The 20,000-nt window shown below is 45.5% G+C and overlaps 1 protein-coding gene across 12 annotated transcripts in view; it reads right to left on the reverse strand.

Annotated features, from left to right (window-relative positions):
- LOC113578736 (cytoplasmic dynein 2 heavy chain 1) overlaps positions 1–20,000 on the reverse strand; it is a 90,479-nt gene that overhangs the window by 52,245 nt on the left and 18,234 nt on the right. For 9 of the 12 annotated variants that reach the window (XM_035533954.1, XM_035533950.1, XM_035533947.1 and 6 more), the window contains exons 9-35: positions 19,999–20,000; positions 19,771–19,882; positions 19,513–19,637; positions 19,172–19,347; positions 18,701–18,896; positions 18,366–18,461; positions 17,247–17,408; positions 16,887–16,985; positions 16,473–16,612; positions 15,814–16,042; positions 13,810–13,937; positions 13,564–13,679; positions 13,196–13,323; positions 12,548–12,697; positions 12,067–12,272; positions 10,651–10,806; positions 9,433–9,547; positions 7,674–7,844; positions 6,735–7,117; positions 5,487–5,619; positions 5,270–5,387; positions 4,921–5,033; positions 1,587–1,700; positions 1,074–1,215; positions 616–821; positions 303–485; positions 6–188 (exon numbers count right to left, since the gene is read on the reverse strand). The exon at positions 19,999–20,000 is cut by the window's right edge and continues 112 nt beyond it. In XM_035533954.1, the coding sequence (XP_035389847.1) occupies positions 6–188; positions 303–485; positions 616–821; positions 1,074–1,215; positions 1,587–1,700; positions 4,921–5,033; positions 5,270–5,387; positions 5,487–5,619; positions 6,735–7,117; positions 7,674–7,844; positions 9,433–9,547; positions 10,651–10,806; positions 12,067–12,272; positions 12,548–12,697; positions 13,196–13,323; positions 13,564–13,679; positions 13,810–13,937; positions 15,814–16,042; positions 16,473–16,612; positions 16,887–16,985; positions 17,247–17,408; positions 18,366–18,461; positions 18,701–18,896; positions 19,172–19,347; positions 19,513–19,637; positions 19,771–19,882; positions 19,999–20,000 (4,082 nt within the window). The remainder of the gene's footprint in view (positions 1–5; positions 189–302; positions 486–615; positions 822–1,073; positions 1,216–1,586; positions 1,701–4,920; positions 5,034–5,269; positions 5,388–5,486; positions 5,620–6,734; positions 7,118–7,673; positions 7,845–9,432; positions 9,548–10,650; positions 10,807–12,066; positions 12,273–12,547; positions 12,698–13,195; positions 13,324–13,563; positions 13,680–13,809; positions 13,938–15,813; positions 16,043–16,472; positions 16,613–16,886; positions 16,986–17,246; positions 17,409–18,365; positions 18,462–18,700; positions 18,897–19,171; positions 19,348–19,512; positions 19,638–19,770; positions 19,883–19,998) is intronic. The other 3 variants (XM_035533948.1, XM_035533946.1, XM_035533956.1) reach the window with 1 other exon arrangement.

Genomic DNA, 20,000 nt, shown 5'->3' on the forward strand with positions numbered 1-20,000 from the left:
GTAACCTCTTTCCCCAGCAGCTGACAGGTGGCTGTGTGGTGTTTCAGAGAGTTCTGGATGGCCTGGATCTGCATAGACACAGCAGACAGCACAGCCTCCTCCAGGCGATTGAACTCATCGAAGCAGCCCCATGCGCCACACTTCATCAAGCCAACAAAGATACGGCCCATGGACTTCACATCGATCCCCTACAGCACACACAAAATACACATCGGCTTCAATTAATATCAGCACCTACGCGCGCGTGTGTGTGTGTGTGTGTGTGTGTGTGTGTGTGTGTGTGCGCGAGTGCGCGCACGCACCTCGTCACAGTTGAAGACCAGCACTTGTCTGCCGAGCAGCCCCCCCAGAGCTTTGACGGACTCGGTCTTGCCCGTCCCTGCCGGGCCGTACGGGTTGCCCCCCAAGCCCATTCTCATGGCCTGAGTCAGCGTTAGATAGCACTTGTCCGTCAGGGGAGTGTGGACCAGCTTAGGGGCATTACCCTGTCGCCAAAAAGGAGAGACCAGCCTTCAGTCATTCCATTGTTTCATTATTACTTACACAGGCCCGATGCTTTAAGAGTTTCAGCTCCAAAACGTTTAAACGAAACTGCCCTTGTGTGTGTCGGTGTACCTGGTACTCGTAGGTGTAGTTAAAGGCTGCATCCACCATGTGTATGGTGCAGTGCTGTTGAGGGTCCATGTAAAAGCGAAGCTGCTTCTTCCACACCCAGTCGTCCGTGCTGTGCGCGTGGGTCTCCAGCAGCTGCTGCACCACCGACAGGTTGTGGATCACATCCAGAACCAGAGTCTTCAGCTTCAACTGCAGCACACCGGACTCTACGCACACACATACATGTACATTCAGTGTCCACCACTGAAAGCAGCCATCGCTACTGCAGTCGGTCAGCACATTAACCACATGTTCTGTTTTTAGGACAAAGTTTTCTGATTTATCTCAGCAATGGCGTATTGTAAACAAAGCTCACCCAGTAAACAAAAGCTCTTTTATTGTCCCACATCATATGTGCACACACGCATGCACACAGACACTCATTCTTGCACACATGCGCACACACTCCCCCGCTGTACCCGCAGAGTCGGTGCTGGTGTCTGTGTTGGTGTAGTGATCCAGCTTGGCCATCAGCTCCAGCTCCAGCTGGTGGAGGTCCTGCTGACGGATGGCACTCTCCACATCCTCTGTAAACTGAATCTGCTCAGCCAAGCAAAGGATCTGCGCGCACACAGACACACACGCGCAAACACGCCAGAGCCATAGGTACACACCTAGCAAAGGTAAAGTAAAATCAGACACTCCAGTGAAAGCAAAGCATCATAGAAATTCACTTGAAGTATCACAGAACATTTCCCCTCGTCTTTTCATTCTTTTTGTTGCTTTCTAGGTCCCAGTGCAAATGAAACTCATTAAATACTCAACAAATACATGACAAATATACTGTACGTAGTAAAATGAGCATTATACATATTAGTTACATAAAATGAGAATTATACTCAATTGAAATGTCCTAAAGAAGCACAGGCTGGATGATTGCGAGTAAGCGTGGCTCGGGTGTGGGCTATGAAACTGACATATGCAGGTGTTACCTGTGAGGGGTAGCGGTTGGGGTCCACGCCTCCTCGCTTCACTGAGCTCACACACTCACACAGCAGAAACTTCAGTGTCTCTTTCATCTCTTTTGACAGCTCACTTAGCCACACCTAACAAGCACGCACGCACGAGCACACACACATGCGCACACACAGACACATACACACACACACACACACACACACACAAGTGCATGCACACATAACAAGAGCAATACATAGGAAAGTTTGGTAGGAGCTTGAATGTGTGATAAATACACATGCTGTTTTATGTGTGGGGTTTGAGTGTGATGTATATGCTGTTGCATGCGAGGTTCAGGTGTCACATTAATGCTGTTCCATGTGGAGTTCGAATGTGATGTATGTTGTTGTGTGGGGGTTTGAGTGTGATGTATATGGTGTTCTGTGTAGGGGTTTGGAGGTGATGTATATGGTGTTCTGTGGGGGTTTGAGTGTGATGTATAAGTTGTTCTGTGTGGGGGTTTGAGTGTGATGTATAAGTTGTTCTGTGTGGGGGTTTGAGTGTGATGTATAAGTTGTTCTGTGTGGGGGTTTGAGTGTGATGTATAAGTTGTTCTGTGTGGGGGTTTGAGTGTGATGTATAAGTTGTCCTGTGTGGGGGTTTGAGTGTGATGTATAAGTTGTCCTGTGTGGGGGTTTGAGTATGATGTATAAGTTGTCCTGTGTGGGGGTTTGAGTGTGATGTATACGTTGTTCTGTGGGGGTTTGAGTGTGATGTATATGGTGTTCTGTGGGGGTTTGAGTGTGATGTATACGGTGTTCTGTGGGGGTTTGAGTGTGATGTATACGGTGTTCTGTGGGGGTTTGAGTGTGATGTATACGTTGTTCTGTGGGGGGTTTGAGTGTGATGTATACGTTGTTCTGTGGGGGTTTGAGTGTGATGTATATGGTGTTCTGTGGGGGTTTGAGTGTGATGTATATGGTGTTCTGTGGGGGGGTTTAAGTGTGATGTATATGGTGTTCTGTGTGGGGGTTTGAGTGTGATGTATATGGTGTTCTGTGGGGGTTTGAGTGTGATGTATATGGTGTTCTGTGTGGGGATTTGAGTGTGATGTATATGGTGTTCTGTGTGGGGGTTTGAGTGTGATGTATATGGTGTTCTGTGGGGGTTTGAGTGTGATGTATATGGTGTTCTGTGGGGGTTTGAGTGTGATGTATTTGGTGTTCTGTGTGGGGGTTTGAGTGTGATGTATATGGTGTTCTGTGTGGGGGTTTGAGTGTGATGTATATGGTGTTCTGTGGGGGTTTGAGTGTGATGTATATGGTGTTCTGTGTGGGGGTTTGAGTGTGATGTATATGGTGTTCTGTGTGGGGGTTTGAGTGTGATGTATATGGTGTTCTGTGGGGGTTTGAGTGTGATGTATATGGTGTTCTGTGGGGGTTTGAGTGTGATGTATATGGTGTTCTGTGTGGGGATTTGAGTGTGATGTATATGGTGTTCTGTGTGGGGGTTTGAGTGTGATGTATATGGTGTTCTGTGGGGGTTTGAGTGTGATGTATATGGTGTTCTGTGGGGGTTTGAGTGTGATGTATATGGTGTTCTGTGGGGGTTTGAGTGTGATGTATATGTTGTTCTGTGGGGGTTTGAGTGTGATGTATATGGTGTTCTGTGTGGGGGTTTGAGTGTGATGTATACGTTGTTCTGTGGGGGTTTGAGTGTGATGTATACGGTGTTCTGTGTGGGGGTTTGAGTGTGATGTATATGGTGTTCTGTGTGGGGGTTTGAGTGTGATGTATAAGTTGTTCTGTGTGGGGGTTTGAGTGTGATGTATATGGTGTTCTGTGTGGGGGTTTGAGTGTGATGTATAAGTTGTCCTGTGTGGGGGTTTGAGTGTGATGTATACGTTGTTCTGTGGGGGTTTGAGTGTGATGTATATGGTGTTCTGTGGGGGTTTGAGTGTGATGTATACGGTGTTCTGTGGGGGTTTGAGTGTGATGTATACGGTGTTCTGTGGGGGTTTGAGTGTGATGTATACGTTGTTCTGTGGGGGTTTGAGTGTGATGTATACGTTGTTCTGTGGGGGTTTGAGTGTGATGTATATGGTGTTCTGTGGGGGTTTGAGTGTGATGTATATGGTGTTCTGTGGGGGGGTTTAAGTGTGATGTATATGGTGTTCTGTGTGGGGGTTTGAGTGTGATGTATATGGTGTTCTGTGTGGGGGTTTGAGTGTGATGTATAGGGTGTTCTGTGGGGGTTTGAGTGTGATGTATATGGTGTTCTGTGTGGGGATTTGAGTGTGATGTATATGGTGTTCTGTGTGGGGGTTTGAGTGTGATGTATATGGTGTTCTGTGGGGGTTTGAGTGTGATGTATATGGTGTTCTGTGGGGGTTTGAGTGTGATGTATATGGTGTTCTGTGGGGGTTTGAGTGTGATGTATATGGTGTTCTGTGGGGGTTTGAGTGTGATGTATATGGTGTTCTGTGTGAGGGTTTGAGTGTGATGTATATGGTGTTCTGTGTGGGGGTTTGAGTGTGATGTATATGGTGTTCTGTGTGGGGGTTTGAGTGTGATGTATATGGTGTTCTGTGGGGGTTTGAGTGTGATGTATATGGTGTTCTGTGTGGGGGTTTGAGTGTGATGTATATGGTGTTCTGTGTGGGGGTTTGAGTGTGATGTATATGGTGTTCTGTGGGGGTTTGAGTGTGATGTATATGGTGTTCTGTGGGGGTTTGAGTGTGATGTATATGGTGTTCTGTGTGGGGATTTGAGTGTGATGTATATGGTGTTCTGTGTGGGGATTTGAGTGTGATGTATATGGTGTTCTGTGTGGGGGTTTGAGTGTGATATATATGGTGTTCTGTGGGGGTTTGAGTGTGATGTATATGGTGTTCTGTGGGGGTTTGAGTGTGATGTATATGGTGTTCTGTGGGGGTTTGAGTGTGATGTATATGTTGTTCTGTGGGGGTTTGAGTGTGATGTATATGGTGTTCTGTGTGGGGGTTTGAGTGTGATGTATATGGTGTTCTGTGTGGGGGTTTGAGTGTGATGTATATGGTGTTCTGTGTGGGGGGTTGAGTGTGATGTATATGGTGTTCTGTGTGGGGGTTTGAGTGTGATGTATATGTTGTTCTGTGTGGGGGTTTGAGTGTGATGTATATGGTGTTCTGTGTGGGGGTTTGAGTGTGATGTATATGGTGTTCTGTGTGGGGGTTTGAGTGTGATGTATATGTTGTTCTGTGGGGGTTTGAGTGTGATGTATATGTTGTTCTGTGGGGGTTTGAGTGTGATGTATATGTTGTTCTGTGGGGGTTTGAGTGTGATGTATATGTTGTTCTGTGGGGGTTGTCGAGTGTTCTGTGTGACAGACCTCCACATCATTGTTAATGGTGATGGTGTTTCTCAAAGGCACCACCTCTCCCTCCAGTGACCTCATAGCTATAATTCTACTGCAGCTCAAATCAAAGTCCACACTGTGGATACCTTCACACACACACACACACGCACGCACACACGCACATACACACACACACAAACACATACAATCACGCAATCATGCACGCACGCAAACAATAAAGCCTCTTTGAACTTTGAACACACACACGTGTGCATATATGAAGAAGTTACAAACATTATCTCCACACTGCCGTGTGTGTGTGTGTGTGTGTGTGTGTGTGTCTGTGTATGAGCGTATGTGCACATATATTATCATGTGTCACCCGCAAAGAGCTTCTTCAGATGGGTCTGGATGACAGTGGGGTTGGTGGCCTGGCCCAGGATCTCCAGCAGGTCGTCATCACCGATGAAGTAGAATCGTGGAAACGCAGACCGCTTCTCCTGCGGGGGTCACACAGGGGTCACACACGGTGGTCACTGAAACCTGCTGTGTTGTGCAGAGCGGCACTGGAGGTATTCCAGGGCTGTGTGAGACGGCACCTCCAGGAAGTCATTGAGGGATTTCTGGCAGCGCTGCAGCTGGTCCTGTAGGGTGACTAAAGAGCTCCTCATCCCTGCTCGGGCTGTTAGCGAGATCACCCTACTGTCTCTCTGCACGTCAGACATAATAGCCCTACACACGCAAATCACACGCACAGGCATACACAAATCACCAGGCATGAAAACTTGAGTGAAAAAGGTAACACTTCAGAAAACACCTGAAGGTGACCTCCTCACCAGCCAAGAATTTTAGTGATTTTAAGTGCACATGTTATTAAACTACAGGGAAGAAAAACATGTGATTGAGGCAAACAAAAAAAACCAAAACAGTACTAACAAAAAATAAAGAACAGGCATAATATTCATGGACACACTACAGTTACCCAGTGCTTTATAAAACTTGCCATTACTAACATAAAATGAATGCGACAATCATTTTGTCTTTATTTATGTAATTATATGTAGAGGAACATTTTCAAATGTCTCTTTGGCTACCAATTCTAAGCGCAGCACGAGGCTGCAGTCAGCTTCTACTTCAAACTGTTGTTTTCCTATTCTAATTTGCCATTCCACCTTAATGGCATCGTATTCAAATTGTCCGTTTCCCATTAAATCATTTCAGGTGCCACAGAAAATTCAAATTAAAATCCAACTTGAGCTTTAGGAGCGATGCGGCACATTTATTTCAAACGGTAAGAAGCAAAAATTCGATCTGAGCTGCAGATAGCAGACCTCTGCTGACAAGCCAAGTGTACGCACTCTGTGGCATTGCTGGTTGCAGCTGGCTGGCTAATCAGTGCTGCTGCAGTTGTCGGCACTTGTTTCAGTACGTCTGTGTCACTGGCTGGAATAAGCCAATAATCATCTCAACTAAACTGAAGAACTGAATATAGCAGCAAATGAAAAACAAAATAAAACTTTTAATCTGTCAGCAAGCTGCTAGAGCATCTGATGTGATGCAATACTCAAATATCTTCTGGAAGATGTAGATCTTACCTTACTTTGATTGGTCTATAGAACTAAAATATAGAGTACTGATTGACTGAAAACTGACAGTGAACCGCTAGCTGTGTTGTGGTTGAATGATGGGCGCAAGGATTGTTCTTGCCGGCAGCGGACCGACCAATGACCAACAACCACGACTACTCCCCCAGCAGCCTCCTTGAATCATTTCATTCTTTGGAACACACACACAAAACACACACACACACACACACACATACAATCGCACTCTTTTGGCCAACTGACCTGAAGTCCTCGTCCACTCTCTGAAAGCGGGCCTGCTCCCGCGGCAACGCCCCGCGGCCAAATATGGGCTGGAGGTAGACCCACTTCCTTTGGATGGTGTTGAGGCTGTGCAGGTACTCGTCGAGGTCGGCCAGCCGGCCCTCCCACAGTGCGAGCTTGTCTTGGAAGCGCTGGTAGTAGGGCGAGTCCTTCAGGGACTGAAGCAGGCAGCGGTTGTCCCCTACCTGGGTGACCACGTCCCTCCAGTCGCGGATGAGGCTCACGGGGTCACCGGCGCTATCCCTGTACTCGCTCAGGGAGAAGCTGACCCCTGCCCCCCACAGCTCCAATTCTCGCAGAGCCTCGCGGATGCTCACCTCCGCATGCGCACGGCTGTTCAGGTCCTACGCATGGATGTGTGCAGTCACACACTGCGAGGGCACGTGTATACAATCCCCTTCCTCAGCTAGGGGTGTGCCCCGTGTGCCCCTGCCTTATGCCAGTGATCTCACTGTTACCCAGAAATAACTCACATGTACAATGTGTGGTTAGTGTCAGCAAGTTGCCAAGCATATCAATTATCTGCACTAAAATGCTCGATTTCTGCCAACTACATGATGTGCCCACTTTATTAGAAACACTTAGAAACAATTAGAAACACTTTGTAGATGTTCAGTTACAGATTACAGGCCATCTGTTTTAATTTGCATATAGCCATCGCCTAACCCTTCATCAATGGTCAGTTTATGACCACTGTTCTGATGCTGGGGGGCATGCTTAACCCAGCAGGTGCTTCTAATACAGCAGTTAGCAATTAAAGGGGTACTTTTCAATTAAAGTGGGCGTGTGAGTAAGTGTGTGCGTGCGTGCATGTTTGTGTGTGTGTGTGTGCGCGTGCATGCGTGTGTGTGTGTGTGTGTGTGTGTGTTTGTGTGTGTGTGTGTGTGTGTGTGTGTGTACCTTCAGCTCCAGGGCCTTGTCTACGATGGTGTGTGTAACGTTCAGTAGGTCTCTGAACAGAAGTTTCTCCAGTGTGGTTCCTCTGGGCAGCCCAAGCATGCGGAACAGATCCAACCAGTGATCCTGAGACAGATGCTCACCCCGCACATACTTCAGTACAGGGACCAGGCCCTGCTCACACAAACACACACACACACACAAAATTTGTATATCCAGTCTTATAAACCATAGCAGGTAATTGGAGAGAGTATTGTTTCATTATTTGTAGAACTAAAGGCAACAAGTTTTCAAATATATGACAAATGTCCTACAATAACCAAAAGTATTAGTGGAACCAATGAGAAATGGATACCCAGCTCAAGTTCAGCTCTGAAAACCGAAACCTGAATTGTACTATAGCAGTAAGGTCACAGAGATTCAGTATGCTTTGAAAAGATTTACATGCAAAAGCTTTACACGCAAAAGATTACACATCCAACTCTAACTTTGTCTGTCTACCTCTAACTGTAGCTCTGTCAGTAACTGTGTAGCGACTGTATACATGCGCTCTATTGTGAACTCTGTCTACCCCTGACCATAGCTCGGTCCTTACCTGTATACTTAAGCTCTATTGTGAACTCTGTCTACCCCTGACCATAGCTCGGTCCTTACCTGTATACTTAAGCTCTATTGTGAACTCTGTCTACCCCTGACCATAGCTCGGTCCTTACCTGTATACTTAAGCTCTATTGTGAACTCTTTCTACCCCTGACCATAGCTCGGTCCTTACCTGTATACTTAAGCTCTGTTGTGAACTGTCTACCCCTGACCATAGCTCGGTCCTTACCTGTATATATACGCTCTATTGTGAACTCTTTCTACCCCTGACCATAGCTCGGTCCTTACCTGTATACTTAAGCTCTGTTGTGAACTGTCTACCCCTGACCATAGCTCGGTCCTTACCTGTATATATACGCTCTATTGTGAACTCTTTCTACCCCTGACCATAGCTCGGTCCTTACCTGTATACTTAAGCTCTATTGTGAACTCTGTCTACCCCTGACCATAGCTCGGTCCTTACCTGTATATATACGCTCTATTGTGAACTCTGTCTACTCCTGACCATAGCTCGGTCCTTACCTGTATACTTAAGCTCTATTGTGAACTCTGTCTACCCCTGACCATAGCTCGGTCCTTACCTGCATACTTAAGCTCTATTGTGAACTCTGTCTACCCCTGACCATAGCTCGGTCCTTACCTGTATACATACGCTCTAGTGTGAACTCTGTCTACCCCTGACCATAGCTTGGTCCTTACCTGTATATATATGCTCTAGTGTGAACTCTTTCTACCCCTGACCATAGCTCGGTCCTTACCTGCATACTTAAGCTCTATTGTGAACTCTGTCTACCCCTGACCATAGCTCGGTCCTTACCTGTATACATACGCTCTAGTGTGAACTCTGTCTACCCCTGACCATAGCTCGGTCCTTACCTGTATACTTAAGCTCTATTGTGAACTCTGTCTACCCCTGACCATAGCTCGGTCCTTACCTGTATACTTAAGCTCTATTGTGAACTCTGTCTACCCCTGACCATAGCTCGGTCCTTACCTGTATACTTAAGCTCTATTGTGACCTCTTTCTACCCCTGACCATAGCTCGGTCCTTACCTGCATACTTAAGCTCTATTGTGAACTGTCTACCTATAACTGCAGCTCTAACGGTTGCTCTTTAGCAACCAGTGTCGCAAAGAAACAGGCGCCTCAGAAGGACCTCCACCTTGTATTTGTCCACCTCCTTCTGCAGCATGACAGACATGGTCGTGTGCGCCTCCACCTTCCGTAGGCGCTCATGCCATGTGAACAGAAACTCCTCAAACTCATATGTCTTGCTCCTGCAGAGAAGAACAAACAACCGTGCACATTCTGTAAATGATGGCTAACGCATTTATTCTAGTGTTGTGTGAAACCTCCAGCTGCTGTCTGCTTTGTGTCCAAAAATGGCTTTTCTCATCATAGTAATGGGTCAGCGATTCTGGAAGATTAACTGGACTTCTTAATCCTCTAAATCTTCTTAGTCTCTAATTGTAAAAATACAAAGTAAACTTAAAACTAAACACCATCTTAAGATTCTAAGGCCAAAGAAAACCAGTTTTCTTTTCCTCTGCTGAAAACGTACATGCAACAGTAACAAGTACAAGACATTTGCAACACTTAAACTCCCTTTTATGTGCAGTACTCTTGTTCAAACAGATGTTAGTCAGTTTTCGCTCATTGTAATAAAAATGTATCTTTTGGACAAAATACCATGTACACCTATTTATTTGTACATAATTCTATGTTGCTCTAGGAGGTTTTAAGAACTATTAAGGGCACAGAAAACAAGGGAGGACATTTACGCCCTGAGGAGTACATTTAAAGCCCCTGTAAAACATGTCTGTACAGTGATTTTATGATTCGGTTGAATAAGTTGTTCTCACTGTTTGTTTCTAAAGAACAGACATGTAAAACAACCCTGTATGCAACAGTTGGTCCTACATTCTAGTCATCACTCCCTCCCAGTCAGCACTACAGTGTAGTCATCACAACAGTGTAGTCATCACTACAGTGTAGTCATCACTACAGTGTAGTCTGCACTACAGTGTAGTCATCACTACAGTGTAGTCATCACTACAGTGTAGTCAGCACTACAGTGTAGTCATCACTACAGTGTAGTCATCACTAGTGTAGTCAGCACTACAGTGTAGTCAGCACTACAGTGTAGTCATCACTACAGTGTAGTCAGCACTACAGTGTAGTCATCACTACAGTGTAGTCAGCACTACAGTGTAGTCAGCACTACAGTGTAGTCAGCACTACATTGTTTTTCCCACTTTTTTCCTTCTGTAATGTAAGAATTTTTAACTATCTATGCATGACTCTGGAACTGTGTGTGTGTGTGTGTGTGTGTGTGTGTGTGTGTGTGTGTGTGTGTGTGGGCGCGTGTGCATGTGCTGACCTGAATGTTATCCAGTCCTGCTGTGCGCTGTGCTCCAGGCCCTGCTGAAACTGCTCATAAAATGCCCACATGTCCGAGCACTCCTGCAGGTCCCGCAGTGTGTCATATGCCAGAGACATGTCTGGAATGTCCAGCTCAAAGTGCTCACAGTCCTCCCTATGAAACATACACACGTACACACACGTACACAATCATACATGCATGCACACACACACATACATACACAGAAAGCACACAAGCAATATACACACACGCAGAAAACACACAAACAGCAGTTAACATTCTCTGACACACACTGCCATCCAACAAACACATATCCACATACATTAGCAATGCGAAACAATTCACTTATTCACTTACACAGTCACTGCTCCCTATATTTTATGTGGATATGTGTTTGTACATAGAAGAACCTATGTAGTTTGCTCTACAGGGACCTGGCACTGTGAGACACGACAGCAGTTTCGAATACTTTCGAATATTACATTATGACAGCAACCTACACATTCACATTCAAGCTACAGTTTTGACAAAAAAAAAAGCTTCAGCTGACTGAAGCAACCCTTAAGTTTAACCAAAACAAACGCGGTAGCTAGCTAGCGACGATGACATCACAGATAAACTGACAAAAATAGCATCACTTATGCCCCCAAAAATTGAAAAATAACAGCCTTATATGTCTTCATCTTATATTATTCCACTCCTGCCTCTTTACTTTTGCGCACAAAATTGCCATCTGTTGCCATCTTTGCATGGCTTGAAATAAGACAACTCTTATGTTTTAACATCTTTGCATTGCATTAAGGTACACACTAGAAAACATAACACACGTCATCCATACACTACAATTTCCAGGGTATTGTGCATCTTTCATATTGAACTATACATGAAGTTTACATGAGAATACCATGTTAACATGAAGTCTACATAAGAATACCATGCTAACATAAGAGCACTACAGAGCAGTCTGCAGTAAAATATAGTGCACTATTTTTGTAATGGGGAAAGATTTCAAACCTAGCTGAAATCTTACTAACCGCCACACTGGTAGCAAAACATTTGTCCAAAACTGGAGCGCTATCCCTGTGTGAGACTGCGTGTGTGAATACAGGGGTGTATTGGCTCTGTGACAAGGTGTGGGCGGCTGTGTGGGGGTGTGTGTGGGTAGGAGTATGTGTGTGTGTGTGAGTGTGTGTGTGTGTGAGTGTGTGTGTGCGTGTGTGTGTGTGTGTGTGTGTGTGTGTGTATGGGTGGGTGTGCGTGTAGGTGTGTGTGTGTGAGTGTGTGTGTGTGTATGGGTGGGTGTGCGTGTAGGTGTGTGTGTGTGAGTGTGTGTGTATGGGTGGGTGTGCGTGTAGGTGTGTGTGTGTGAGTGTGTGTGTATGGGTGGGTGTGCGTGTAGGTGTGTGCGCGTACATGAGCTTTTTGCGTTTGCACTCAAGCTCTTCAAACTCGGCTCTCTTCTCGTGGACGCTCTCCACAGCCCGCTGCAGGGCCTGCTGGTCACCTGACTCAATGATGTCATGGCTGGGTCTGAGCTGCTCCCATCGAGTGGCAAACTTCTGCAGCTCCTGCAGGTACACCTGCACGCGGGAAGCTACACTCCCCTTCATCACCCCCACCTGGAGGAGGAGGAACAGTGTGAAGAGGGGAGAAGACCCATATGCCCTATAACAGTAGGGACGAGGTGGGGGGGTCGACTGTTTCTGCAGATGTTCAGGTTTAGAAGTCAAAACTCCCTTCCGAGATCCAACCAATTCCATCTGACCAGTAGCCCAAACCTGCTGGCAGACTGTTCAACTGTTGAAACAAAATCATGACAGGACTAGAGTTTTGAAACTGAACTTACACATCTGCTTGTGTGTATGTGTGTGTGTGTGTATGGGTGTGTGTGTACTTGTTCTTTGATCATGAGCTGGTGGCTCTCCATTATGAGCTCAAACTTGTCCCACTTGGCTCTGAGGGAGCTGATGGAATCTACACCGCCTCCTGCCACTGAACGCAGCAACCTGTTCTTCTCCTCAGCCTGCTGGAACTGAGGAAGAACCTGCACACACCAGTACAGCAGTACACCAACACAGTGGACTCCTTAGAGCAGCCCCACAACTGTAGTAACACTGAACACATTACAGTAGCGTTACTACTGCAGTAACACTAAACACATCATTACAGTAGTGTTACTACTGTAGTCACACTGAACACATCATTACAGTAGCGTTACTACTGCAGTAACAATGAACACATAACTACAGTAGCATTTCTACTGTGGTAACACTGAACACATCATTACAGTAGCGTAACTACTGCAATAACAATGAACAAATAATTACAATAGCGTTACCACTATAGTAACACTGAACATTTACACTTATGCCATTTTAGCTGACAGTTTTATCCAAAGCCACTTACAATTATGACTGAATTCAAGCAATTGTGGGTTAAGAGTCTTGCTCAAGGACCCAAAAGTGGCAAGTTGGCAGTGGTGGGAGTTGAACTGGCAACCTTCTGATTACTACTAGGCAAGTACCACTGAGCTACCACATACCTCAGGTTTCTTGGCCTGTAGTTGACTGTGTCTGGCATTGGCATCACCAATCTCTTCTATACTTTCTGGTCGGATAGATAACATCTCCAGTGCACTAGTAACAAATGAGTCTATGGCCTGGATGTGACCTAAAGACAAAGCCACACATCTTAGCAATCTGGTTCACACCTCATTCACTGTACGCAATGGAAACTATATCCAGTAGATGGCAGCATTGTATTCTGCATGTGCTAAAGTTTGCTCACTGACATGCTGCTGTGTCAAAATGAGTGTGTGTAGTGTTTTGGGTTAAGTAATGTGAGAGTGTGGTGTGTTTGGGTTAAGTGATGTGACTGTGTGGAGTGTTTTGGACGTTCCATGTTTCTCACCCTGGATGGATTTTCGCAGAGACGACAACAGTGTGTCAAAGAGCTTCTGGATTAGATCATCAATCACAGCCCTCACTGGCTCACAGTTCACTGTGACACAGTCCACTTTCTCCATACTACAGGCATGTAAACACACACAGCACGCATGCGCGTGCATGCACACAAAACACACACACACACGCACACTCACTCAAAGAAATTACTACAGCACCAAAATGGTGGTGCATGTGTGTGTGGGGTGTTTACCTGGGGAGGCGTTCAGACTCTTTCCCCTTTGCTTTGAGGGCTCTGAAGTTTTTCTCCCAGTCCTGTACACTGTGCAGGTGCCTTTCTACTAGAGCTTCCATATCCAACTGTCCTAAGACCACCCACTCCTACACACACACACACACACACACACACACACACAAACACACATATTTAATTAAGACTGATTAACACTGAACTTTAATTAATGTAATTACATTTTCCTATACTTGAGACAATTATCTGGATCATGTTAGAAGTCGCACTGTCTGAATGATGTTTTCAATCTCTCAACTCTAGTGTCTAAACAACAGCAAAAGAAGATCGTACACCACGCCTGACCCCCACAGCATGCCCGACTCCCATAGCAGGTCTACAGCCTGACACCCAACACTTCCAATCGTTGCAGTACCAGTTTTGACAGGCATATATGTGGCAGTCTAGGGACCTCACTCTAGAACCATGAGTGCAGATGAATACACAAAATCGTTGATGGGTTGTGGGAGTGTGGGGCAGTCCAACCTGCAAGCGCTGCCCCTTCACACATATTCGCGCAGAAGACAGGGGGCAGCAGTCAATCAGTGTGCGCCACACCATTGCACAGATCATGAGCAGGGAAAGTCTGCAAAGACCATGAAGGGAACTATGGGACCATGAACCATGCCAAGATGAACCATGCTTTGCTGATACATCAGTGACTGATGTGGTTCAAGTGCTCAGTGGAGCAAACAAAGTAGCAAAATGTTTGAGAAAGTGGCAGTGGAAATTTCAGACTAAAGACAGAAAGAGAAAAGGATCTTTATACATTCAACCACAACACAGACTCTGAAAACCAAAGTACATTTGAAGATGAAAAGCAGAACCGAAAGGACTGACTTTAGTGAGCTCTACACACATGCACACACCCCCACATATGAGGATAGCTCAGGAGACAGTAGACTATGTACACACATCGATATGTCTACACGTCTACACACACACGTGCGCGCACGCACGCACTCACACACACACACACACACACACACACACACACACACACACACACACACACACGCACACATGCACGGGAGTGCATATGCACACACTAGGGACTCGCAGACGAACGTAAACATACAGACACACACAAGGGACGGCACCCGCAGTTCTCCCCAATAGCACTCTCACAATCAAACACAGCACTTATAGATTGAATGACGCACTCACGGGGAACTCCGAGAGTTAGAGGTCACCTCATCACAATTCAATACAGGCAAAAAAAAATCCAATCAAATCAGAGCAGAGACTACATGCACTGAAGACAAAAAAAAAAAAACAAACTAAAATTCCCACTCCATAGCACAACTACAAGTTTTAGGGCCAGACAAAATGACCTAAAACTCCAAGAGTTAGAGGTCACCTCATCACAATTCAATACAGGCAAATGAAATCCAATCAAATCAGAGCAGAGACTACAGGCACTGAAGACAAAAAAAAAAACAACAAACTAAAATTCCCACTCCATAGCACAACTACAAGTTTTAGAGCCAGACAATATGACCTAAAACTACTGTGATACCTTCTAACAATAATATTTATCACAGTTACAATTCTGATCCTGTTAAAAGGATCAAATTAAGAGCTCTAGTGTCTAGTGTCAGTGCTTATTACAGCTGGAGGCAGACAAATGTCCGCTGCTTTAGCTGTGTGTTGAGGTCTTCCTTCTCTTTAATAATTTTATAGAATTTGCAACAGTGAAAGAGCAATAATTGGTCTTTAGTTCTGAGCTGTCAAACTTCATTGTGAAACGTGTTAGGGTTGGTAGCACAGCTTCAGAAAGGGATGTCCCCAGAGACACTGGAGAACACAGGAAGGGGACAGAGGTCGAAGGAGAGGAAGTGAAGTAGAGCGGTGGAGTAAAGGTGAGACATGTCCTCTTTTCTCTCTCCCTTAAACTCAATGTCATAGCTACTATTTAATTGCTATCCACCTCTCCATACTATTTAACGCCCCCAGGCCCCCGCTCACCCGGAACGTGTCCTGTACGCGGAGCAGCCTGCCGAAGAGCTGCTCGGCTTTGCTGTACACAGAGAGGAAGCTGCTGGCGTTGCGCTCGATCATGGCACTGAAGATCGGCTCCTCGCCTGGCTCGCTCACGCCCTTGAACTGGTTGGGGATGCTGATGAAGCGCTTCATCTCCCGATAGTATTTGGCCCTGACCTCCTCAAAGGCTGGACGGAACTGCAGGCGGCCCTGCCTGCGCACAACACACATCCAGCACGTAGTAACACACACTCCATTCTAGCAAAGCTTCCAATGAAATGTCCATTTGGATGAAAACTTCAACTAAAGCATGAAGAAAAGTTAACTGAGGCATATGTGCAGTTTTGGAGACTCAAAGATGGGGGTCTATTTGTATTTTGGGGACTTACTTGAAGATGTAGTCAACTGTATTTTGGGAGACTCGAAGATGAGGTGTATGTGCATTTTGGGGACCAGAAGATGATATATGTATGTTTTGGGGACTTATTTTAAGATGTGGTCTATGCGTATTTCAGGGACTCACTTGAAGATGAGGTGTGTGTGTGTTTCGGTTACTCAATTGAAGATGATGTGTGTGTGTGTGTGTGTTTCAGTTACTCACTTAAATATGAGGTGTGTGTGTGTGTGTGTATTCGGGGACTCACTTGAAGATGAGGTGTGTGTGTATTTCAGGCAGGTTTTTGTTGAGGGCCTCCAGGCCCACCTGGTACTGATGCTCCAGAGCTTTATACAGCTGATGGTTCCAGTGCTGCCGCCATGCACGCATATCACTTACACGGATCCCCTGAAAACACACACACACACACACACACACACACACACACACACACACACACACACACACACACACACATTTACCTACACATTGATCTATCATTAACATACTTCAATCCTGAGCAGTTTATTGTAAAACATAAATATGAGACATTAGTTATTAATAAGGTGTCATTTATGGCTTTGATTAATGGAGAGAAATAAAGTCATAATCCGAGCAGCAGACCTCGGTGCTTGGTGAGGGTTTGTGGCAGGGTTTCCGAATGACTATGAGAGTTCATTACCTGGGCCTCGAGGGTGGCGAAGCCGGTTCTGAGCTCCTGCAGTCCATCCTTCCAACGCTGCTGCTGCCGTAGTAGATCAACCCCCATTAGCACCCCCACCTGCAGTGAACACACACACACACACAGAGAGCGAGAGACACACTATTTTTTGCTGAAACAGTTGAGGCAAATTGTACAAGTTAATGATAAACACACACACACGCACAAAAAAAGATTACTCTGTGGGCCTAAATTATAAATTAATTGTACAATATTCATGTCCACCACTAAATTGAGGTCTAGGCCTGGAGATGTTGGGGTAATTCCTGTCTGGGGAACAGTTGACAGAGCGGTCAGGGTGTAAAGGTCAGAGGTCATCACCTTGTCAGTGAAGTCAGAGTGCCACTTGCGAAGCTTCCTGTTCTCAGTGGAGAGCCTCTCGGCGGCGTTCTGCAGCCTGCTGATGTAGAGCTCCAGCTCTCTGGGCTTCTCCCACGTTATCTGGAGCCTCCTGTTGCCACCATGCCCTTCTGAATGACTCTGCTGAAACACATGATCGTTAATCGCACAACACTGAAGAGTTCCATATCTAACTATGAGCTTCAACACTACTGTTATACAGCTGACCTCAGTGGTGATTGCTCATTTCACTTTTTATTTTCATTTCATGAGTCAAAATCAAATTCTGCAATAATGCTTTGATAGGAGGGGAAAAGGGCATTCTGTATTTTCTACTTTAAAAGCTGAATTACGTACTTCTATTAATAATTAATCAATAACTTTAATATCATTGCCTACTACTGAGCAATGAAATCCCTTAACACGTGTAATGCTATCCATGATGTAGTCAATGTTTTAAATGATTATTAATGAATGCAAGGCTTATGGATCCTGACTGCAATATTTAGAGCTCCTCAGTGGTAACTGTGGAACGCGTTAAAGCTACAGCAAGCAGCTGGAGGAATACTGCCAACAAACCTGACAAGATAAAACTAAAGAAGCTGCATCAGTAACCTGAAGAAATGTCCTTCATACTTTATTAACACCATCAATGGAAACAAGTCTCTTTATTTAACACTTTGTGAAAGTGTAAGAAAGATGCTGTGAGACGAAGCAGTAAACCGGAGATAAGATACAAAACAATCAAAGGAAAAAATTATTTGAAAACCAGTTTAATTTAAGTAACAACTAAATCTGTGCCATGTAAACCAGCAAAATAAAAATAAACGTGTGTTAGTTTTCAGGGTAGATGCACATTAATCCTAAAATAGAGGCATTTTCCAGTTATAATGAGAACAGAATCTTCAGGCTCCAATGACTGCATATCCTGTAAATGACTACATGTAAATATGGCTACATATCTGGGTATTTTACCTTGACCAAATCTGAAACTAAAAATCAATTTTAAATCAACTAAAACTGCGTTGGAGCCAATTCCGCAATTTCTATACGTGAGTGAGGAACACTGCCCAGTGTGTGGCAGAGAGGATGCAGCAGTACCTTAATGACCTGCTCAAAGGCCAGGGCATAGTTCAACATCATGGGTCTCTGGGCCGGGATCATCTGCTGGTCTATAGTGTTGTAGAAATAAGCCACCTGTGGTGCAAACACAGCAACAGACGCATGCAGACGTATGTGTAGACTCATATACCAGAGTTTACTAATAATAATAATAACGCCACCACCAAATGGCTGACATGAATGTTAAGGCCGGTGTACACTACAACAACTTGACCCATTTTTGTCTTCAGTTTTATTATGATATTCAGTTGTTAGGGTGTTTCCGAGGACGTACGTGCGCGTGTGCGCTTGTGTCTGTGTGATTTATTTCTCACCTGTTTGAGTACGACAGCCTGCTTGTAGAACTTGTCTGCGGTGCTGGCAGCCTGCTGGATCTTGGCAGGGATGGCGAGGCCGAGAACAGAGAGCTGCCTCACCTCCCTGAGCAGACTCAGCAGCCGCTCGGAGTAATGGACCTTCAGCGTCCCATCCACGTGGTCCAGCTCCATCACACGGTCGCTCGCCTGCAGACTACACACACACAACGTATAGAAGTGAATGCAAACACACTCAGAGCAACATATAATGATCAATATGCATACAGATTTACATTTATAGCATTTAGCTGACACTTTTATCCAAAGTGGCTTAGAATTCTGACTGAGCACAACTTAACCTTAAGCACTGAGCTACCACTGCCCTTTAACACACCCACAGCAGCACATGAGTGTATATAGGCAGGTGGGTGGATGGATGGATGGGGGTGTGGGTGTGTGTGTGTGTGTGTGCATGGTGTATGTATGAACCTGATTCCTGATTTGGGATCAGTGAGGCTGGACAGCAGTTCTCGTGACCAATCCTCAAACTGCTCCTGCTCATACGCCCTTAGCTGCTCCCGCAGCTCATCACAGAAACGCGCAAATGAACGAAATCCTGGCAGGTCTGACAACAGCGCCTCTGCCATCTTTAGAGAATCATCTACCTAAACACACCCCCCCAACACACACACACACACACACACACACACACACACACACACACACACACACACACACAGTCTGCTGCGCTTCTCCACAAATCCCTCTCTCTCTCTTAAGTCATAGGTTAAATTGATTCCTAGTGTGTTGGGGCATACTGTATGTTTTACCTTGATGACTAGCTGTCTCACCCACACTATGTTGTTGACTACTTCAGGGAGGTTGCGGCCTGCCAAAGGCCCACTCTTCTCTCCTGGAGTACCATGGCAACGGCTCTCAAAGTCAGTGCGTTGCCCTGCACAGAAATACTCTTCTATGACATCATTGAGGAAGACCAGGAGTGTATGTCTATATTTTACAATAGTGAGTACAATAGTGTTTTTGTGTGTCTGTGTGTGTGTGGTGTGTGTGTGTGTGTGTTCCCTAACCTTTGCAGTAGTCAAGCAGTCGTGTGAGTAGGATCTCTCTCTCTGGCTGGAGCGCTTTGCTCACGGTCGGCCGTCTAATAAGGTCTTTGTGCTTCTGGAAAACCTGCAGTAACTGAAGACAGACACACACACACACACACACACACACACACACACACAAAGTCGCCTTTAAATAGGTGCTAACAGAGGGAGGAGTAGGTTTCTATGGACATGCATATCAGTGTGTACCT

The sequence above is a fragment of the Electrophorus electricus genome, chromosome 15 (assembly GCF_013358815.1).
Source record: "Electrophorus electricus isolate fEleEle1 chromosome 15, fEleEle1.pri, whole genome shotgun sequence".
Classification (NCBI taxonomy): Eukaryota; Metazoa; Chordata; class Actinopteri; order Gymnotiformes; family Gymnotidae; genus Electrophorus; species Electrophorus electricus.